Source organism: Cynocephalus volans, chromosome 3 (assembly GCF_027409185.1).
Source record: "Cynocephalus volans isolate mCynVol1 chromosome 3, mCynVol1.pri, whole genome shotgun sequence".
In the NCBI taxonomy this organism is placed as follows: domain Eukaryota; kingdom Metazoa; phylum Chordata; class Mammalia; order Dermoptera; family Cynocephalidae; genus Cynocephalus; species Cynocephalus volans.
The window spans coordinates 53,376,809-53,401,078 of NC_084462.1; the positions used below are offsets into that span (position 1 = coordinate 53,376,809).

Genomic DNA, 24,270 nt, shown 5'->3' on the forward strand with positions numbered 1-24,270 from the left:
GTGAGGTGAGGGACTGGCTCCCTCATAGGCCTCCAGTTTGTCACTGTAGGAACCTGCATCATTTATTTGGAGAAGGACCAGGCAGCGGGTCAAGAGACAATGCTTTTGGTGTTGCCCCTGCTTCCTTCAAGTTGGTGGCCTTCAGTTGATGAATCCACAGAGCTGGGCCTCAGTTTCTTCATCTATAGAATGAAAGTGGATTCTTTCAACTCCAAAACATTAATGAAGGATCTGCAATGTCTTATTTTGCTAGATATTTCAATTTCCTTGTGTTATTCAGACTCCAAGGTAGGAGGAATTAGCTCCATTTTACAGACATAGAAACTGAGGCTCTGACAGACTAACTGAAGGTAATGGAAAGGAAGTACAGAAGAGACATTTTAATACAGATCCGCCCAGACTAATTTTACCATAATTAGGGTGTTAATTCAGAAACCATATGCAAACCTCTTGTGACTCCTGAGAACTGAGTTTAAGACATGATGAGATAAAAAGTACGGAAAAAATACTAATAAGACTCATTAAGGGTAGATTCTGGATCTTTGGTGTAGAAGCTAAGAGGGATATTTGTGAATCAAATGTTAATAACAAAATAGGATCAAGAATAGTAGATAAAGGATACAGAAGAAGGAAAACAATTCCATTACGCCAATATTTCTTAAGTTACTCACCTGAGAAAGTTACTGTTTAAGGCAGCAAAAGACACCAACCCTCAAGGCAAGTGATAATCTACCTATGCCAATATCCAAATGCAAATAAATGTGACAAAGGGACAGGAAAGGACAGGCAAAGAACTATGGAGACTCAGTAGAGATGGAAACCATATCCCACTGGTGGAACCAGACAAGCACAATGGAGAAGATGTTATTTCAGTTGGGTCTTAAGAATAGTAGGATGCCAACAGGTAATAAGACAAAGGATGAACTCACTGGAAGAAAGAAACACATGAACAGAAGTCAGTGAAGAAATGATTGCATTTGGGAAACAGGGCAGTCTGCTTTGTTAAAATTTATGAAGCATGTAGGGAGATAGGCTGGGAAAGCTTATTTGGAATCATATTGTAAAGAGCCTTGCTAAAAGACAATTTTGAGTTTGGTGGATCATGGAGAACCAATAGAAGTTGATGAGTAGGCTCGTGATGCAATTTTTCTAAAGAAGCCTTTGTCTGTTGTATTGGGATGGATGCTGGAGACAGGAGGTGGGGAGGCCAGATAAGTGGTTAGTGAAAAAATCCGGGAACTAATCTTGTGACTATGCGAATGAAATGAGGGGATGTTAGAAACACCAGGGTGTGAACTTGGAGATATTGATATTGAAGACAGGGCAAAGAAATGGCTGAGATTTTGAGCATCCTTTTTGAGCATACCTTCATAGAAAAATGAAGGTAATGTTCAGATAAGCAGAAAGCTCAGAAGGAGTGACAAGCTTTGAACAAATTACCAGGAGAAAATATATAAAGAGAAAAGAAGGTGTGTGCAAATGAAACATCAGGGAGGACTTATCTGACTGAGTGAAAGTGAGAAAGAAAATACAGAGAAATTGCCAGCCAAGGCACAGAGTTATAAAGGAAGAGCCTCCCTACAGGAAGTGGGTCAGTGTTTTCAGGTGCCCCAGGGATTAAAGAGGACTGAGGCAGTCTTTGGAAGTGCTCATGAGAAAGTCACTGGTGAGTGTTGTTTTAGCATCACGGCTGTTTTCTCTGAACACAGGGAAGCTCTGTTTGTGCTCTTATATTCGTAGCATCCAACACAGTGTCCTGCCCATCAAATGTGCTCAGTGAATGTTTGCTGAATGCAGGAAGGAAAACACACAAGCCCAGCACTGTTTAGGAGAGCTGTAGGCATGGAAACAAAGTTGATAAAGGAGTGGCTTCTGAGTCTTACTGGCATCCTCTTTCTCTCCAAAGAGTTCTGATGAGAGAGACAGAAGGCAGTTCTGGGCTAGCCCAGTCCTTCTCAACCTCGAGCATGCATCAGAATCCCCTATAGGCTTGTCACATATGAGTTTCTGATCCAATAAGTCTGGGATGAGGCCCTGTGTTTTAAACAAGTTGCTGGATGGAGTTGATACTGCTAGTCCAGTGACCGCACTTTCAGAAGCACCAAGCTAGTGAAAAGATTCCTGGGTATTCAGTTAGAAGACCTAGATTAAATTCCAACTCTTTCGCTTATTTGCTCTTTGACTTTAGGTATCTCTCTGTGCCTATTTCCTCATATGCAAGACGAAGGTCTCACCTAGAACAGAAGGCTGATAGGAGCCCTATCTCATAGTAGGTGCTTAAACCATGTTTGTTGAACTCAAAAATATTTTTCTTTTTTTTTAAAAAATGCTTATTCTTAATTTTTCAGCTTTATTGAATTATAATTAGCAAATAAAATTATATATATTCAAGGTGTACAATGTGTTTTGATCTATGTCCACATATGTTGTGAAATGATTACCACAATCAAGCTAATTAATATATCCATCAGCTCACATAGTTACCTGTGTGTGTGTGTGTGTGATGAGAATTCTTAAGATCTATTCTCAACAAATTTCAGATACCCAGTACATTAATATTAACTATAGTCACGTGCTGTACATTAAGCCCCCGAGTGTATTCATTTTAACTTCTGCACTTTTGTACACTTTGGCCAGCATTTCCCTATTTCCCCCATACCCCAGTTTCTGCTGATCACCATTTCACTCGGTTTCTATGATTTCGACTTTTTACATTCAAATAAAAATCCTTAGTAAGACAGGCAAGCTGGAGTATGATAAGGCAGCATGAAGGAGAAAAATATTTTTATTTTGCTTGTTTAGGAAATGGAGAGATCTGTGCAAGTCTGAGGGAAAAAGATTTGGTCTGAATCAACTGATATCTGTGGACTACCTGTTGATTTCAGAGCTGGCATGAATCTTAGGATTGTATGAATATCTGTCAGTCGGTCTGTCTGTGTGAACAGGACATACAAAGCTTAAAGTCTTTATCATCTTGTTTGTTTAAAGTTAACCATAGTACACAAATTCCACTCATTCAGAAGGGGAAAAATAAAATGAAGCACCCTTTGAATCATACATAGATGCATAATTTGCTTTCAATAAAAATGGAGATGAGGCTGCAGCTAGATAACCATCAGCTTGGTCCAAGGTACAAAGGTTTAATTTTTTTATGTTTGCATTTAGTCATTTTTATAGTACTGGCTTCCCAGCTCATTTCTGAATAAATCCATGCAGCATTGAAGCAAATGCCAAAGAAACAGAAAAAACTCTCAGAATTTCCCGTCCATATTTATAGTGAGTTGACAGATATTCCTTTCATTTCAGCCCTAATCAATTCATTGCTAAAGGGGGTAGAGAGAGAGAGAGAGAGAGAGAGAGAGAGAGAGAGAGAGAGAGAGAGAGAGAGAGAAGATGAAGAGGAACAATTTGTATGGGGCTACTGGTCATTACCCCTCTGTTATAACTCTCATTAGTGGAACTAATTAGCATTACATTAATAAATATAGAAATAGAAGATGCAGCAACCAAAGCAGATGCTTATTGCAATTGCAAATACATTCTGCCATTTGCCATTTCATCAGCATCTTTAATTCTGCAGTTTGATGCTTTGAAGAGGACAGAAAGGTTCTCTTTATATGAATGCTTCCTCTGTGTTGTCAGGACGCAAATCATAGGGTGAGGGCGAGTGGCTATGTCTGTCCAGCTGCCTTTTTATACATTCACTATGACTGTGCCTTGCTTGAATTTCTCAGGCATTATGAATCCAGATCCTTTCCACTCTAACCTTGTTCTTCTCTTGGCTGTTGGCGAGACAGTGGCCCCAGCACTGACAAAGAGAACCAGTATGCTCCATGATAGATTTTGTGGAAATCGGCTCTGGTCAGTTGTGTCACTGAACTATCAGAGACCCTCGAATGGCTCTGCCATTGATAATGGAATGAAATGAAGACTTAGGGTGCAGAACGAAGGCTCCCTGTACTCTATCCTAGATCTCGAGGAGGGGTATTCGGGGCAACAGTGCTGAGGGGAAAGAGAGGGAGTGATATGCATCTCATACATTAATGTGCATAAGGGTTACCTGGGGAGTTTGTTAAAAAGCAAAGTCTGATTCCACAGGCTCTCTTGATGCAGATGCAGTTGATCCATGGACCACACATTGAGCTGTCCTAGAACTTCCTTCTCATGCCTCGTCAGTGAATGAGTTTTGTCTTCTTCAACTCAACCGTCTGTCTCTGTGACAAGAATGACTTGAGTTTTGCTCACATGGCTCCAGAGGGCCACATGGCTTTCCTTTCAAAGTAAAAGAAAATAAACCAGCAGGATTGGAATCATATAGGGAAAACCACTTGGTTTCTTTTCTTTTTTTCCCCACAGTGTAGAGGCAAGTAAGCATTTTGCAGTGGTGCCAGTGGAATTTGCCTCATTGTTCATACTAACTTCAGTTATTAATTTTTAGGAATGGGTTTCTTATGGTACAGGGCTCCTAGGAGAAAGCAGGGGAGACATGGGTTTGGGGAGAAGAAAGGGAGTCACATTCATTGAGCACTCTTTGTGCTAAGCTTAGCAAACATTTCAGGTTTTAATCTTAGCAACAGCCTAAAGGGGTCAGTAATATCATATATCAAAGGTAAAGAAACTCAAGGAGTCTGGAAGAGATCAGAGAAATTGAATGACTTGCCAAGAGCCAAGCTTGCTAGGAAAATCTAAAGTCCATATTCCTTATTTACAAAAAATGTGTTCCTGACTTACTAATTCTTTGAAACCTGTAGTTTGACTTGAGGTCTTCTAGCATCTTTTATCTGTCTCTTGCCTTATTGCCCTGAACTGATGGAGCTGAGAGCCTCTTTATACTGCTGCTTCCTCCCCCTCACTCTTGCTAGCCAGCAACCCTCCCTTGGTTCTCATTGCATTCTCTACTTTCCTAGTAGTTTTAAATAATCTTGTCCATTTGAATTACATAGTTGCCACTCAAAGGGAGGAAGTTACATAAACCACCCAAACCATCCAAATTGCTCAGACCTTGTTCCTGGATGACTCCTCAAGATTAAGACTCTTCCATCCTCACAACCATGACAATAACTAAGTCTCGTCATATTTATTTGCCCAAGGGCTTCTTTCTGTATGGGCTCAACTAGCCTGTAATATTCCTAAATATCCTAGTTTTAGGGTTCCTAAAAGTAGGGGAGTCTGAACATGTGTATTAATTACCACTTCTCTCGAGATGTGCACATAGTATTAAGGCTGTCTTCCTCCAGCATAATTTTATTTTTACAGTTAATTTGCAAAAAAGGTTTTGTTAATGCTACTGCTATTTTTTTCTTATCTTTCCTGTCATTATGGAGAATTTATGCCTCAAACTATCCCTCCTTGGCTCACTTGCATGGTTCAATTATGAACAGAAAAGCCTACAAAAAACACAAAGGCAATATTTGAAGAAAAAAGAGATGAGATCTTTCTAGACTTGATGACCATTATGAAATGTAACATTAGGTAGACATAATCAATTCTTTGTATGATAAGAAGTAAATCTACACTTAGATTAGTAAAAATTCAGAACAATAATAACAAAGAAAATATCTTAAATGAAACTACAGAGGAAAGATAAATTGCCCAACCATCATTCCATGCTTATAAAGGAGAGGAATATCTCCGAAAAAGAAAAGCTGGTTTTGTGGCAATACATTGATGAGACTTAGGTGAATTATCAGTTTTTATGGTTTCTTATACACACTGATTGTCTATATCATTAAGAGATGTCAAATTAGTTTTGCTGTGTTTGATTGCACAATTAATTACTTTTTATGTAATGTGATCACATGCTCCTGACTTAAAATTAAAAAATCTATATCAAGAGGATCTTGTTTATGAAATAATGTAGACAGTGATTTCTGGCACCATGGATTGTCTTTATGTACTGGGAAGTACTTAGTCGAATACTTTATGTTTAAAGAATTCTCAATAAATAAATGCTACTGAAAGAATATTGAATCCTTTATATACAGCAGAATTCTTATTTTAAATTTTGTTAGTTCTTTAAATACATGGTTTCTAAGTGGATGAATTAACCCCAAGGGAGTGAAAAAGACCACTGTCTGATATCTTGGAAGAAAACTTTAGAACTTCTTTCTTGTACTTAAAACATATTGTTAGTGCGTGTTTTATACTATATATGCTATCTTTGTACTGTTTTATATATATATACGTGTGCATGTGTATATGACTTTATAAATAATCCAACATGCTTAAGAAGGAATGAATTTTCAACTGCTAAAAGCATGCAACATCAAAAGTGCTTGGAATACAAATCAATACCACTATGAGACATCACTTCTTTCTGATAAAGATGGCTAATATAAAAAGAAGACAATAACAAATATTGGCAAATATGTGGAGAAATTGGAGCCCTCATACTTTGCTTGTGAGAATGTAAAATGGTAGAATCACTTTGGAAAACAGTGTGGTAATTTTTTTTTTTTTTTGGTGGGTGGCCAGTACGGGGATGCGAACCTGTGACCTAGGTGTTATAAGGCTGCACGCTAACCCACTGAGATAACCAGCCCACCTAAGTATGGTAATTCTTTATATTGTTGAAAATAGATTTACCATATAATCCAACCAATACACTCCTGAGTATATATGCAAGAGGAATGAAAACATATCTACATGAGAATTTGTGTATGGACATTCATTGAAGCATTATCAATAACAGCTAAAAAGTATAAACAGACCAGAGAGGTGCCCTGCCAGAGAGGCCCTAGTCCTACAGAGACCATGTGCCCTGCAGCACCAGCACACAACTGAGTAAGTAGGCCTTGCCACTGCCAGATCCCATCCCTAGCCTGGCTGAGTACCCACAGACCAGAGAGGTGCCCTGACAGAGAGACCTGAGTCCCGCAGAGACCACACACCCCGTGGCACCAGGGCATGACTGAGCAGGTAGGCCTTGCCATCAAGAGACCCCATCCCCAGCCCAGCTGAGTGTGTGCCGACCAGAGACGCAAGTCCCTGGAGAGGCCTGAGACTTGAGGCAAGCATGTGCCTGAGGCGCCAGCAGGTGACTGAGCAGGCACTGAGGCAGCTGTGCCAAATTGGCAGCCCCAGCAGGATCCTAGCCAGACAATAGTGTGAAACCAGTGGACCGTGAAATCCCTTGCCACAATGACTAAACAGCAAAGAAAGATACCAGAAATATGAAAAATCAAGAAAATACACCACCAAAGGGTAATAACTCTCAAGCTGTAGCTCCTATATAGAACAAGAAGCCCTTGAAATGTCTGACAAGCAATTACAAGTGATAATTCTAAGGAAACCAAATGAGATACAAGAAAACTCAGCTAGCCAATGTGATGAAACAAAGAAAAATATACAGGACCTGAAAGAAGAAATGTACAGGGAAATCAATGCCCTGAAAAAGGATGCAGCAGAGCATGCTGAGCTGAAGAATTCATCCAACCAAATAAAAAACACAAGAGAGTTTAACCAGCAGGCTTGCAGAAGCAGAAGAGAGAACTTCTGACCTTGAAGACAGGCTGTTTAACACAGGCAGACAAAAAAAAAAAAAAAAAAAAAAAAAAAAAAAGAAAAAGAAAAGAAAAGAATAAAAGAAAAGAATAAAGAATTAAAAACAGTGAAGAAAATCTAAGAGAGATATCAGACAACCTTAAGTGCTCAAATATATGACTTATGGGTATTTCAGAAAGGGAGGGAAAAGGAGATTGCATTGAAAACATATTCAGCAAAATAGTGGCAGAAAACTTCCCAGGTATAGGAAAAGACACAGATCTTCAGATTCAGGAAGCTCAAAGATCCCCAAATGTGTTCAACCAGAAAAGGTCTCCTCCAAGTCATGTTATAGTCAAATTGGCAGAATTCAAAGACAAAGAGAGAATCTTAAAAGCTGCAAGAGAGAAGCATCAAATCACCTATAAGGGAGCCCCAATCAGACTAACATCAGACTTTTCCTCACAATCCCTAAAGGCCAGCAGGGAATGGGATGATATATTCAAAATACTACAACACAGATTGTCAGCCAAGAATACTCTACCCTGCAAGGCTATCCTTCCGAAATGAAGGGCAAATAGTATATTTCTCAGACAAACAAAAACTGCAGGAGCTCATTACCACAAGACTACCCTTACAAGAAATTCTCAAGGGAGTACTGGGTTTGGTACCTGAAAAATAATGACCACTGCCATAAGAAATCAAGAAAAATCAAAACCCACTAGTAAAATAAAAATGGCAAAAATGAAGAAAAAATAGAAGTTTATCTACAACCCAAGAAACCAACAAATACTGAAGACAAACAGTAAATCAGAAAGAAAGGAACAAAAGACACTTAAGACATCCAAACAAAATTCAATAAAATGATAGGAGTAAATCAACACTTTTCAATAACAACTCTTAATATAAAAGGATTAAATTTTCTAATCAAAAGACACACACTGGCTAACTGGACTAAAAAGGAGGACACAACTATATGCTGCCTTCAAGAGACCCACCTGACCTATAAAGACTCATATAGACTAAGAGTGAAAGGATGTAAAAAGATTTATCATGCAAACAGAAATGAAAAACAAGCTGGAGTAGCTATTCTTATGTCTGATAAAATAGACTAAAAACTAAAAACCATAAAAAGAGATAATGAGAGCTACTACATAATGATAAAAGGATTCATCTATTAAGAAGACATAACAATCATAAATATATACACACCCAATGTCGGAGCAGCCAGATTTATAAAGGAAACTCTATTAGACCTAAAGAAAGAAATAGATACTAATACCATAATAGCAGGGGACCTGAACACACAACTATCAATATCGGACAGATCATCTAAGCAAAGAATCAGCAGAAAATACAAGATCTAAACATCACTCTAGATCAATTGGACTTGGCAGATATCTACAGAACATTCCATCCCACAACCTCAGAATATTCATTCTTCTCATCAGCACATGGATCATTCTCCAGGATAGATCACATGTTAGGTCACAAATCAAGTCTCAACAAATTTTAAAAAAAAAGGAATTATCCCATATAGTTTTTCAGACCACATGGATTAAAATTAGAAATCAATAACAAATGAAATTCTGGAAACTATACAAACACATGGATATTAAACAGCATTCTACTTAATGACATAGGGGTCCAAGAAGAAATCAAACAGGAAATCAAAAAAATATATTGAAAGAAATGGAAACAATGATGCATCATATCAAAACTTGTGGGATACTTCAAAAGCAGTACTAAGGGGAAATTGATCCCATTAAATGCTTACTTCAGAAGAATGGAAAGAAGGCAAGTGAACAACCTAATACTTCACCTTAAAGAACTAGAAAAACAAGAATAATGCAAACCCAAAGTTAGCAGATGGAAAGAAATCATTAAGATCAGAGCAGAACTTAATGAAATTGAAACCCCAAAAATGATACAAAAGATCAATGAATCAAAAAGTTGATTTTGCAAAAAGATAAATAAAATTGACAAAAAAAATAGCATGGCTAACTAAAAAAGAAGAGAGAAGACACAGTAACAGAAATTAGAAATGAAAAAGGTGATATTACAGTTGATACTTCTGAAGGAATCATTAGAGACTACTATTAACAACTATATACCAACAAATTTGAAAATCTGGAGGAAATGGATATATTTCTGGACACACACAAACTACCAAAACTGAGCCAAGATGATGTAGAAAATCTGAACAGACCCATAACAATAAAAGAGATTGCAGCTGTAATCAGAAGGCTCCCAATAAAGAAAAGCCCAGGACCAGATGGATTCACAGCAGAATTCTACCAAACATTCCAAGAGGAATTGACACCAGTTCTCTACAAACTATTCCAAAAGATTGAAACAGAGGCAATTCTCCCAAATTCATTCTATGATGCAAACATCACTCAGATACCAAAACCAGGTAAAGATACTGCAAAAAAAAAAAGAAAAAAGAAAACTACAGGCCAGTATCCTTGATGAATACAGACACAAAAATCCTCAATAAAATACTAGCTAACAGAATACAGCAACACATATGCAAAAGTATACACCATGATCAAGTGGGATTCATCCCAGCGATGCAAGGTTCAACATATTCACATCAATAAATGTGATACACCACATCAATAAAATCAAACACAAGGAACATATGATCATTTGTATAGATGCTGAAAAAGCATGTGACAAAATTCAACATTCACTCATGATAAAGATTCTTCACAAGTTAGGTATAGATGGAAAGTATCTCAATACAATTAAAGCCATATATGATAAGCCCACTGCCAATGTCATTCTAAATGAGGAACAGGAACTGGAAAAGAATGCCAACTCTCACCACTCCTATTCAACCTTGTGTTAGAAGTACTAGCCAGAGCAATCAGAGAAGAGAAGGAAATAAAGGGCATCCAGATTGGAAAAGATGAAGTCAAACTGTCCCTGTTGGCAGATGACATGATCCTATATATCGAACAGCCTAAAACCTCTACAAAAAAACTCTTGGAATTGATAAATGATTTCAGCACAGTAGCAGGATACAAAATCAACACACAAAAATCAGTAGCATTTCTTTTCTACAATAGTGAGCATGCAGAATGAGAAATCAAGAAAGCCTGCCCATTTACAATAGCCACCAAAAAAATAAGATACTTAGGAATAGAGTTAACAAGGATGTGAAAAATCTCAATAATGAGAACTACAAACCACTGCTGAGAGAAATTAAAGAGGACACACGAAGATGGAAAGATATCCCATGCTCTTGGATTGGAAGAATCAACATTGTGAAAATGTCAATACTACCCAAAGTCTTATATAAATTCAGTGCAATCTCCATCAAAATTCCAATGACATTTTTCTCAGAAATGGAAAAAACTCTCCAGACATTTACATGGAATAACAACAGAATATACATAGCCAAAACAATTCTGAGCAAAGGAAATAAAGCTGGAGACATAACACTACCTGACATTAAACTATACTACAAAGCTATAATAAGCAAAACAGGATGGTACTGGCATAAAAACAGACACACAGATCAATGGAATAAAATAGAGAATCCAGAAATCAACCCACATACCTACAGCGTTCTGATCTTTGACAAAGGCACTAAGCCTATACACTAGGTAAGAGACTGCCTCTTCAGCAAATAGTGCTGGGATAACTGGATATACATATGCAGAAGAATGAAACTAGATTCATACCTCTCACCATATACTAAAATCAACTGAAAATGGATTACAGAATTAAATATACACCGTGAAACAATAAAACTTCTTAAATTAAACATAGGAGAAACACTTCAGGAAGTAGGACTAGACACAGAGTTCATGAATATGACCCCAAAAGCATGGGCAACCAAAGTAAAAATAAACAAATGCGATTATATGAAACTAAAAAGCTTCTGCACAGCAAAAGAAACTATTAACAGAGTTAAAAGACAACCCCCAGAGTTGGAGAAAATATATGCAAAATATGCATCTGACAAAGGATTAATATGCAGAATATACAAGGAACTGAAACAAATTTACAACAAAAATCAAGTAACCCAAATAAAAAGTGGGCAAAGGAGCTAAATAGGCATTTCTCAAAGGAAGATATATGAATGGCCAACAGACACATGAAAAAATGCTCCACATCACTCAGCATTCGGGAAATGCAAATCAAAACCACACTGAGATGTCATTTCACCCTAGTTAGGATGGCTAATATCCAAAAGACTGTGAATGATAAAGCTGGCAACATTGGAGAGAAAAAGAAACTCTCATACATTGTTGGTGGGACTGCAAAATGGTGCAGCCTCTATGGAAAATGGTATGGAGGTTCCTCAAACAATTGCAGATAGATCTTCCATATGACCCAGGAATCCCACTGCTGGGAAAATACCCAGAGGAGTGGAAATCATCAAGTCGAAGGTATACCTGTTCCCCAATGTTCATTGCAGCACAGTTTACAATAGCTAAGAGTTGGAACCAGCCCAAATGTCCATCATCAGATGAGTGGATACAGAAAATGTGGTATATCTACACAATGGAATACTACTCTGCTATATAAAAGAATAAAATACTGCCATTTTCAGCAACATGTATGGACCTTCAGAGAATTATATTAAGTGAAACGAGTCAGGCAGAGAAAGTGAAATTTCACATGTTCTGACTTATTTGTGGGAGCTAAAAATAAATAAATAAATACACAAATAAACTCAGGGGGAGGGAAGAAGACACAACAATTACAATTCCTTGAAGTTGATACGACAAAAGAACAGATATGAGGCTGTTGCGAGGGAGGGGGGAGAGGAAGGAGGGAGGGAGGTTTCGGTAATGGGCCACAATAATCAACCCCATTGTATATTGACAAAATAAACTAAAATTTTTTTAAAAAGTGTAAACAACCCAAAGCCCAACAACTAATGAAAGAATAAACAGAATGTGGTATATCTGTACAGTGGATTTTACAAAAGGGAATGAAGTAGTGCTACATCCTAGAACATGAATGAACCATGAAAACCTCATGGTAAGTGAAAGAAGCCAGACACAAGATGTCACATAGTGTATGATTCCATTTATGGGAAATGTCCAGAATAGCCAAATACTTAGAGTAAGTAGATTAGCAGTGGCCTGGAGCTTGGGGGCATGCAAAATGGGGAGTAACTGCTAATGGGTATGGAGTTTCTTTTTAAGCTGATGAAAATATTCTAAAATTAGATAGCAGTGAGGGGTGTACCAAAACACTTACTTCGTACACTAAAGAGGAGAAATTTATGATATGTGAATTATTTCTCAATAAAATTTAAAAAAAGAAAGAAAAATGTGTGTGAAAACCACTGCTTTAGATAAATTCACATAAAACTGGCAGTATAACTGAGAAGACCATATAAAAATGTTCAGTTCCATTTGCACGAAGTTGCCAAAGTTTTTTCTCTTTTAAGTAGCACAATCTCTAAAAGATTTTTTTAAAACAATAATCTCTATAAGCATTGATTTAACAAGTGATGGTATGTCCCATATTTGTACCCTCATGGTGGTCTAAAAGGGATCCCAATGGATATACATTGAAGAATTAGTATATGCTGAATGAACTGAACTAATATAATTGCTCTATGAACAATTCAAATGGAAAGTAGGAGAAGTAGTATAAAAGTAGGATAAAGAAAAACATTTTTATCAGATTTGTAATGATATGTTCCATTTAAGGCTCTGTGGGGAAGAATGAGTGCTTTATATTTTCTTCTGTTTAAGCCCAAAAGACACAGAGGTTACCCATAATTTCTTTTCTTGCCTATTTTTGAGTGTCAGGAGATATGGCCTTTTTCTTTCTTTCTTTCTTTTTTTTTTTTTTTTTTATTTCTTCTCATCTCTGGGTAATTAATTATCAAGAGCAAAGAACTGTTGTCCTGAATTGTTATTCAGGTTGCTGTGGAGCTCACTTAGAGGAACAGCAGGTAGGTGGCACTGTTTTGGCCCACTGGTTGGAAGCTAAGGTAACAGACCTAGCCTAAAATCTGATATTCTGCCAGACTGGTCATTTAAGGATCCTGATATGTTTGAGAGTTGTCCTGAGTTCTTAATCTAGGAAAAGTAGATGTGCTGGTGCTAGGAGTAAATCCAGCTTTTGTAGGGCCTTCACCTGACAACATTTGGGGGATCCTCTGACAAAAAAAAAAAGATTATGAATTACAAATATAAAAATAGTTACAAAAGTGAATATTTATTTAGAATGACAAAAGATATAACAAACCACACAGGTAAAAATGCTGCCAAATTTCAACATGAAATCCCAAAATACAATTTGTTTCAAATGTTATGTCTCATTCCTCCCTTCCTCTCTCCTCTCAGTGCCAAGTCTACAGGACATATTTGTAACACAATATAACTCCTGGCCCTGACTTTGGTGTCACAACATTGGATGAGTCAGCACAGTTGGAAGTAGGAGAATTATTAGACGCTCTTCCTATACTGGGATGGTAGCAATGTCTTAACTACACACGGGGTTCACTATGAACTACATAAGTGAGTATCAATAACTGTAAAGTAAATATATCCCCAACTCAACTCCTGATTGTTATGCATGAAATGCCTACGGACACCACATAAAGGGAAATATGGTGGAGGGAAGTAAGAAGGCTTCAATATCAGAGAGTTGAGAGAGGGCAATGCTAACCTATTGCTATTAAAATACACACTTCTGTTAATTTTACAATAACAGGGCCCTCGAAGGAGTCTGTTAGCAAGGAGCCCCGAAGCATCAGCTTTATTAGCTTTATGAAAAATATATCTCCACCAAACCCTCTTTGTCAGAGATATTTTATGAATATCAATTCAAACAAATCCATTTTCCCCCATTCCATCTGGGCAATTTTATAGTAATAATGAGTCCACAAAACATTCTGAAACATTCTAATATAAAACACAGAGGGGCGACAGAAGAAGATGCAGTGTGAGAAAAGTTTTCTTTAATTTATCAAGATATTTTTTTCCTAGAATATCCTCCACCTTTTTAAAAAGTCCCATTACTAGGACAGAGATGAAAGCTCTTTTTCCCCTCATAAAATACATTTTTTAAACAAATTCATTGTAATGTCCTCTCTGTGAGAGCATTATTAGATTACTGAATCATTGTGAGTCAGAAACTTTAAATTTTATCATATTGACTTATAGTGTCCCATGAAGCCATCACCAGTGCATATCTAGAAAGGCAGGAAAAGGTTACCTTCTTTAATACATTTAACTGAAACACTGTGCAACCATCTCTGATGACTCATAAGGCACAAATTAGTTGTTTCATCCATTCAATACATATTTATTAGTGCCAATTATATGTAGGGCTCTTGTTGGACCTAACGTGAATTTAGAGATTTATAAGACACAGACTCTATTCTCAAGGAGTTCAGATTGTTGTGGTTGTTGTTGTTGTTGTTTTCCTTAGGCATAATCGAGCATGTACACAAGCAGCTACAGTAAAAATGCTGAGTGACAAGTATAAAGAACTGTGAAAATTCCAAAGAGTGGGGGCTTTATTCAGTCATACATTTGATGATAGACGGGTGAACAATATATTTAATCTCTGCCCTTGTAGAGTTTATAATTTAGTAAGGAAGACACACATTAAACAACACAAGACAGATATATAATTATAAACTGTAATGTGTTATGAAAAAATAGATTTAATAGGCAATAAAAGAGGATCCTGATTAAGATTAGGGGTCATAAAACATCTGAGAAGGTGACATGGAAGGGACAGTTGAGTACTGAATAGAAGTGACCAAGATAAGGAAGATGGGGCAGAAAGTTTCAGGCAGAGAGAAACACAGTGTGAAAGGATGTAAGGCAGGGTAAGAGCTTGAGAACCCGAACAACTGAAGGATGGTGAATGTGACTGGGTTATAGTGAACAGGGTGGCAGGAGGAGGTTTAGAAAGGAGGGGCAGAGCTAAATCCTGAAAGCTTATGGGCATGTTAACAATTCTGTGCTATAGGAATTCTTTGGAGCTACAAAAATACTACTTTTGTACAATGTAGATTATGGATTAGATGCAGAAAACAGTACGGCAAGAAGTCACTGGGGTCATCCAGAGGAGAAAAGATACTGGCTTGGACTCAGGTATAAGCAATAAGGGAGGCGGCAAGGTGCAGTCAGATTTTGCCGTTAGAATCAACAGAATTTGGATGTCGACTGAATGAGGAGGGTGAAAGAGAAGTATCATGCCAGACTATTTTTTTTTCACATTGTAATCGTCACAAGACTGTAAGCTCTGTGAGGCAGTGGACATGTTTTCTGCTTTCTCTGTGTTCTCTACAGCATCAAGAATGTGGAAGGTGGTTAAGAAATATTGACTTGCTCCCTCCTATAAGTGAGAACATGTGGTATTTCTCTTTCTGTGCCTGACTTGTTTCACTTAATATAATTCTCTCAAGGTCCATCCATGTTGTTGCAAATGGCAGTATTTCATTCGTTTTTATAGCTGAGTAGTATTCCATTGTGTAGATGTACCACATTTTCCGTATCCACTCATCTGATGATGGGCATTTGGGCTGGTTCCAACTCTTGGCTATTGTAAAGAGTGCTGCGATGAACACTGGGGAACAGGTATACCTTCGACTTGATGATTTCCATTCCTCTGGGTATATTCCCAACAGTGGGATGGCTGGGTCGTATGGTAGATCTGTTGGGGGGGAGGGGGGAGGGAGAAGGGAGGGAGGTTTTGGTGATGGGGAGCATTAATCAGCTACAATGTATATCGACAAAATAAAATTTAAAGAAAAAAAATTTCAGATACAAAAAAAAATAAAAATAAAAATAAATAAAAAAAAAAAAAAAAGAAATATTGACTTGCAATTTATTGCCCTACATGGAAAATCTAGTTTATTTATCCTTCTGCAACACAGGGATCTCTTGTTCTTTTTCCATTACTGCGTATTTGTCTCCTGATCAGGACCTCAAAGAAAGAATAGGGAAAAAAAACCCCAAACAACAACAAAACCCCTCCATACCTTATATTTCAGGGCTACTTACTGTCCTCTTTCAACTTAGCACAGGCTAAAGACACAGAAGTGTTGCTGCTCTTTTGAATAAATCCTGCTATGGTGGCCACCTTAAAAGAGCTATCCAAGATAGCAGTAGTTGATGGTGCAACTGAGAAAAAGAAATATTATGACTCAGCAGTCAGTATTCATTCGGTTTTGCGCAGTTACCAGCAGGATATGGCTTTAAAATTTCTTTACATGCATCTTGGAACTTTTTCATGAATACTTCAATGAGAGTGTTGTGGGAACTGGCACTTTTGAACAATCTTTGGAGGAATTCATATTCTGGATTTTCATTCCCATCTGTATCACCTGGTCTGTTTCAGAATCAGCAGGACGACATTAGTGATGCAATAATTTTGCTCCTTGGTCTTGTGGGGAAGCAGGTGTGGGTAATGAGCTTTGAGGCCAAGCGATTGGTCTAGTGGGTGCATTGAATCTGGTGGATGGCCATGGCAGAGGCAGCATTCTACTCCACTTTGAAGACTCATTTTAGTCCTATACTTTGTTCTTCCCATGCAGCTTCAGTGTCAAAGCAATGCTAATGGAAAACTTACATTAGAAGGAGGACCAAGATGAGTTGGAGGAGAGATGAGAAACTTCTCAGGGGAACAAAATGAAAGAAGAGGTAAATGTGTGACTGTATTAGTCATTTATTGCTGAGTAGCAGATTACCTCAAAACTTAGAAGCTTAAAACATATATATTATCTCGTAGTTTCTCTGGGTCGAAGTCTGGGCATGGGTTGGCTGGTTTCTCTGCTTTCAGGCTCTCTCATGGGCTGAAAACAATGTGTTGACTCATCTGTAGTCATCTCAAGGATCATCTTGGTAAGAGTCCACTTCCAAGCTCACTTGGTTTTGTCAGCAGGATTCAATTCCTCACTGGCTGTTGGCTGGAGTCCACCCTGTGTTCCTTGCCAGATGAGCCTCTTGCTTCATTGATGTTTCAGCTTGCTTCATTCATCTAGGCAAGCGAGAAGGCAGTAGAGAGAGTGCAAACAAGGTATAAGTCACAGTCTTTTGTAACATAATCATAGAATTGACATCTTATCACCTTTGCTGTATTCTATTGGTAAGAAGCTAGTCACTAGTTCCAGCCCACACTCAAGAAGAGGATATTGCACATAGGCATAGATATAGGAGATAAAGATAATTGAGGGTCATCTTAGAAGTCTGTCTACCACAATGACCTTGCATTAGATCCAGTTGCAAATATTTGAAGCTGCTGTGGCACAGGGAGGGAAGAATGGGAGTTTGTTTGGTAAGTTTTCTGTGGTAAGTTTTTGGGTAAGTCCTTTCAGCAAGCATTCTCCCCTCTATATAGAAACAACTCCAAAGTGTTACTCTGGTGTTCAGTTCTGATCTAGGATCAGATTAATGTGGTGTTCAATGAAAATATCTCAAATACTTTTCCTCTGAAAATCCCATGCTTTTTCCCATCCACTTAACTCATTCACTGCACCATAGTTGCTCTAAAGTTGCTCTCCCTTTCTGCCCCAAACAACTTCCTGGGTCTCTTGTCCTTTCTTCCAGTTCTAGATGGCAAATGTCCAGAGGAAAATTCTGTCTACAACAAAGAAATGATCTGGTAACTGTCAACTACTCTACAGAGAGTGGAGGAAGGGCTAAACTGAGCAGGCAAAGCAAGTTCTCAGCAGCAGGAAAGGAGGAAAGCTGGAAAATCCACATATATTAATGGCCTGTGTGCTGGGCTGTAACATTTTTTCCAGTGGATTGGTGTGATTGAAAGAGATAATGTGTCTGAAAGTGTTATGTAAATTGTAACACTCTATATACATGTCATAGTTACTATTATTGGTATCAGTGCCATCATCATCATCCTCTAGGACATCTTTTATGCACCATCTGCTAAAATAGACCTTTTCCTTGACGGATGTTCTATCTAGACCATTAGGATTTGAGCTCAGCAAAATAAATCCCTTCTAAAGATAAATTTATGTATCAATCCTTTGCCTTTAAAATCCAGAATAATAAATATAATAGAGTGGGACATTGTATATTATGGCATGCTTGTTTCTAAATGTTACATTTTTTCCTGATTTTAAGAGCAATCAGGTTTAGTGTATAAAATTTGAAAATAGAAATGAGATCATGAAACAGAAGAAACCACTGTTAATATTTTACTATATTTCTTTCTAGCTTTATATACATTTGTGTGTGCATGTCTGTTAACATATATATGTACACATGGATGTATGTGTACAGTGTATGCACAATGATTTAGGTCTTGCTGCATTTATAGTCTATCATAAGCAATTTCCTTTGTCATTAATTACACTTGAAAATATTATTATATTGGTGACATAATAGTCCACTTAAATATATGTAATAAGTTTAACCATTTCTCTACTGTTTTGAGATTTCAGTTTCTACTACTTCCAGGAATCTAAAGAATTGCTTTCTTCATCTCATCCTCAACTGCTTTGAATAATATCATTAAAAATTTCTGATTTTATAGAAAAAATTTTGCATATTTTAATTTTTTAATTATTGAGGTTAATTGTTTCCATGTGTTTTTTTGGCTATTTGCATTTGTTCTTATAAGAATGGTTTATTCTTGACTTTTGTCCACTTGACTTTGGATGGGTCTTAATGTTTCCCTTCTCAATTAACAAAGGCTCTTTAATAACCTATTCCTTTTAGATATCATATTACAATCATTTCCTACCTGTTGTTTGCCTTTAAGATTTTGTGTATATTCTTGACATCTAAATATATTGTTTTTATTTAGTACTTATTAAGGCTATTGTACCATATTCAACTAGTTTTTCAAAATTATTAGCTATTTTCAGTTATTTATTTTTACTGTAAAATATTTTTATGGAGAAGTGATGTCACCAAGATAGCAAAATAGACAATTCCAGTGTTGCCCCCCTGCCCATCCCCCCCCGTCCCCCGCAGATCAACCTACAACTATGAAAACACAAAACTGCTGCCTTGTAATCACTGGAAATTGGGGGAAAAGGAGAAGAGTCCCATTGATTCTGTGAAGGTGTGAAAAGCCAGGCAAGTGAGCAGAGGGATTACTACATCAGACCCAGCCCAAGCCACTCTCAAAACAGCTAGCGGCATACACAGTAGCTACCTAAAGATAGCAAAGCCACTGCAGCACCTTTTGCATAAAGCTACATGGAGTGTGCTCAGAAAAAATAATCATTTCAGAGTGCAATATTCCATTTCCCAGCCCAGCAAAGCTGTTTGAAAGCTTTCCCTGCCCTCACATAGGATGGAGGGTCTGCAGCTAATGGGAAGAATCGTCAGAGGTCAGTGATTTTTCATGGGGGACTTGTGTGAAGCGTGCTGCACAGGTGATGTTTGCAGTGCTCAGAGGGAGGGTGCTGATCCACCAGGGGTGCATCAAGGAGCAGTGTAGATAGCATTGGATCTGCCTTCCAATTGGCATGGGAACCACACAATGGAGAGCAGTCAGTGTGATAAAACTGTAGGGGCAGTTTGCAGAAAAGACTCAGTCCCAGGTCAGAATTTCCACACAGCCTATTGGCATTTGTGGTGACCCCACATGACCTGCATGTGACTAAAATGCCAACAGTTAAAATTTAGTTGACACAAAACATTTTTCCCAGTCTGAGAAATAATAGTAAGGCAACAATTTAGCTCAGACACAGAGTTCAAGTTCCACTCTCTGCAGGATGTTTCCAACAATCCAGGAATTAACCACAGGACAGTATTTTTAAGTGGTGGTGGTTGCTATTAATCTACTGCAGAATGGAAAAAAACAAAACAAAAACAAAAATAAAAAAAACATAGACCAGAGACAAAGTTCTGACATTGAGCAGGAAAAGTCTAATACCACCAAAGAGTACCTGGAAGTACTCTTAATAAGAAGTACCAATAAGACCTGGAAGAGGTAATCATCTTGTCACATGCCCCAGAAGCAATGTAAAGACAAACAAATTGAGAAAAAACAAAGATATATGATACCAGCAAAGGAAACCAACAAAGTGCCAACAGTCACCCCAGAAGAACAGAAGACTTATGAAATGTCTGACAGAGAATTCAGAACAATCCTCTTAACGATGTTCAGGAAAACACAAGAAAATACAGATAGAAAATTAAATAATATTTTGAAAACTATCCAGGTACAGAACAAGAAACTTGATGAAGAAATAGAATAATTTTTTTAAAAAAAGAAATTCTAAAAATAAAAAATACATTATCTAAACTGAAAAACTCAACAGAAAGCTCCAACAGCAGACTTGATCAAATGGAGGAAAAAATCAGTGAGTTCAAAGAAAGAACATGTGAAATTATCCAAGTAGGGGAGCAGAAGAGAAAAAAATAATAAGAAAAAATGAAAAAGAATTACAGCAATTATGAGACTCCTTTAAGCCAAATAACCTCCACATAATTGGCATACCCAAAGTAGATAAAGAGGGAAAAGACCTAGAAAACACATTTATGAAAATAATGACTGAAAATTTCTCAAGTATGGAGAAAGATGACAGTATCCAGATACAGGAAATTCAGAGGTCATGAATCAAATCCAATCCCAAAAGAAACACATCAAGACACATTACAATTAAATTATCAGAAACCAAAGCTGAAGCAAGAATACTGAAAGCAGCAAGAGAAAATGCTGAAGACTAGCTCCATCGAGTTTGGGGGTCCTTGAAAGAGAAATGAAGAAGGCGGCAAAAATAACAAACACAGACAGAGACCTCAATGCATCAATATGCACGTTCTCTCTCTCTGCAGGCTGTCAGTTTGTTGCAGCTGGAGCCCAGTAGAGCATGAGACAATGCCTTTTATTTAGATTTTTCTCTGCAGGGGATTTTTGGGTACTATTTTTATTGTATCAGCAAGCTTAAATCAATAGTCCAAAAAGCAGGGAGGAAACTTTTTTAGAGGTCAGCATGTCTTAGGTGATCAATTCGTGCTTCTTATTCCTGGAATTGGTTATCAGATCGGCCATCCCTTCATTGTCTTGAAGTTATCTTGTGACTTTTTTCTGTTAGCAAGCTGTGGTTAATATCCACCCTATTAACAGGGTGGCAGCTATTTTGGTTAAAAACAACTTGGCTAAAAGGAAAAATGTTAACATTTAAATTCTAATGGGGGGTCTAATGATTTTATGTTCTAATGGAATGAACCTACTGTTCATATGGAAAAAGAACAGTGGATATTTGAGTAGCATTATCATGCACATTTTAAGGATATGCATTGGCTGTGGCCCTGTAATCTTGATCTAAATGTTAAAGTGTCCTTGTGCACAGCACCATCCCTCACAAAACTAGGTGTACGCTCTTATTCTTTTAAGATCTAATTTTGCAGGTTTAATAATTTTACAAAATATATTTTTATCCCAATACCTGATTTTTAATGATTTATTAAAACTGGACACCACCAAGTAAAGGGGGTTCTACAGTTTCGTTCCCATATACTTAATTTGTCCCAATCATATATTTTCTCATTTATGCCAACCATTCTCTTGCCATTAATACAATCTCCAGTAAATGATGTTTGCCAACTTAGATCATATTTTGGACGTCCCCTAGGGGGATACCAAATTTTTCCTTTCCCCATTTTGTTACCTACATGGTGGGGAGAGGATGGAAATTTCCTTTTTGAAATAACTTTGCCTATTTAGGCTGCAGCTCATATTTAGTTGTGAGCAGTGCTTTTGAAGCATATGTTGGTGTGGTCAATTTGTCATAAAGGGGCAATTTAGAATTATCCAATTTACTCACATCCTCTGTCGGAGTATTTAATTCAATGACCATGAAAACATCTGTGTTATTCTTAAAATGTTTTGGGAATTCAGAGAACTGCCACGCTAACCAAAACATCGAAAGAGAAAGCAAAAGCAGTACCAAGAAGCTGAGGCAGGCAGCCCTTCCAGTTGCAGCAAGTGCTCATAGCTGTGGCCTTGCTGACAGCTCTCCCTCCGGCAGCATTGCCAACTCATAGAGGGCAGCCCATGCTGATTCCTTTAGTATCCTGCCATGGCGTGGACCACGCCAAGAAAAGAAATATTCAATGAAACCCAAATAAAGCTCTCAGCAGATTTCTCAATAGAAACCTTACAGCCAGGACAGATATATATCAAATAATAAATTCAAAGTGCTGAAGGAAAAAGACTGTTGGTCAAGAATTGTGTATCCAGCAAAGTTAACTTCCAAATATGAAGGAGAAACAAAGTATTTCCCATGCAAACAAAACTAACAGAATTCACTAGACATGCTTTATAAGAAATGCTAAAAGGAGTTCTTCAAGCTGAAAAAAGATGGCAGTAAAGTGTAATAAGAAAACATTTGAAGGTATAAAATTCAAGAGTAAAGTAAGCACACAGACAATCTCTGAATACTCCAATGATGTAAGGATGGTGAATAATCCACTTACAGCCTTATTATGAATATTAAAGGAAAAACCAAATGAGACAAGGAGAAGCCAAACAACCATATAAGATATAGGTTGTAGTAAAAGATGTATCTTGAAACAAAAGAATGCCAGAAAGTGAGGCAGAATGATGTCAATGCATAGAGTTGGCTTTGTATTTTATGTTTTTCTTAGTGTTCAAAGTTAAGTCATTTTAGTTTAAAATAACCTGTTGTAACTATAACATGTTTTTTGTAAGCCTCATGTAAACCATAACAGAAAAACTTATAATAGACAAATGAAAATAACATAGTGAGAATTCAAAATATACAACTAACAACAACCACTTAATCACAAAGAAATATAGTAAAATGAGAAAACAGGAAAATGGAATCTACAAATCAACAAGAAAAAAGTAGTAAAATGGAAGAAACAAGTCACTATATATCAATAATAACTCTAAATATTAATGGGTTAAATCCCCCAATTAAAAGACACAGAGTAGCTGAATGAATTATAAAACAAGAACTAACAATATGCTGCCTACAAAAAAACTCACTTCACCTATAAGGACACACATAGAGAGAAAGTGAAGGAACTGACAAAAAGATCTTTTTCATGCAAATGGGAATCAAAAGAGAGCAGGAGTAGCTATACTTATATCAGACAAAATAGACATCAAGCCAAGGAAAGTAAAAAAGGAGAGAAATGTCACTACTAAATGATAAAAAGATCGGTTCTCCAAGAAAACATAACAATTCTAAATATATATGCACCCAACACTGGGGAACCCAAATATGTAAAGCAAATAATACTAGACCTAATGGGACAGATAGACTCCAACACAACAATAGTTGAGGACTTAAATATCCCACTCTCAGAAACGGACAGATTATCCATACAGACAAGAAACCAAGGAACATAAGAGTTGATGTCCACTATACATCAACTGGACATAATGGACATTTATAGAACATTTCATTCAACAACTGCAGAATACACATTCTCCTCAGCAGTATGTGAAGCATTTTCTAGAAGAGACCATATATTAGGCCACAAAACAAGTCTAAAAAATTTTTTAAAAATCTTAAAATCATAACAAGTATCTTGTTGGACCACAATCAAATAAAAATAGGAGATAGTAACAGAAAGGGCATTGGAAACTGTGCAAAAACACGGAAGTTAAACAACATGCTCCTAAATAGTGAATGGGTCAAAGAAGAAATTTAAAAAAGAAACTAAAATATTCCTGGAGACAAATGAAAACACAACATACCAAACCAATGGATTACAGCAAAAGCAGTCCTAAGAGAAAAGTTTATTGCCAAAATGCTTACATCAAAAAAGTAGAAAGACTTCAAATAAATACCCTAACATTACACTTCAAGGAACTAGAACAACAACAACAAACCAATCCAAA

The 24,270-nt window shown here is 37.1% G+C and overlaps 1 protein-coding gene across 5 annotated transcripts in view; it reads left to right on the top strand.

Annotated features, from left to right (window-relative positions):
• The window catches only part of AGBL1 (AGBL carboxypeptidase 1), an 866,292-nt gene that overhangs the window by 554,290 nt on the left and 287,732 nt on the right, over positions 1-24,270 (top strand). The window contains exon 22 of one of the 5 annotated variants that reach the window (XM_063089334.1): positions 17,015-17,100. The exons of the other annotated variants lie outside the window; for them this stretch is intronic. Coding sequence (XP_062945404.1) covers positions 17,015-17,071 — 57 coding nt within the window. The 3' untranslated portion in view covers positions 17,072-17,100. Of the gene's footprint in view, positions 1-17,014; positions 17,101-24,270 lie in introns of those variants that run through there. 5 annotated transcript variants of the gene reach the window in all.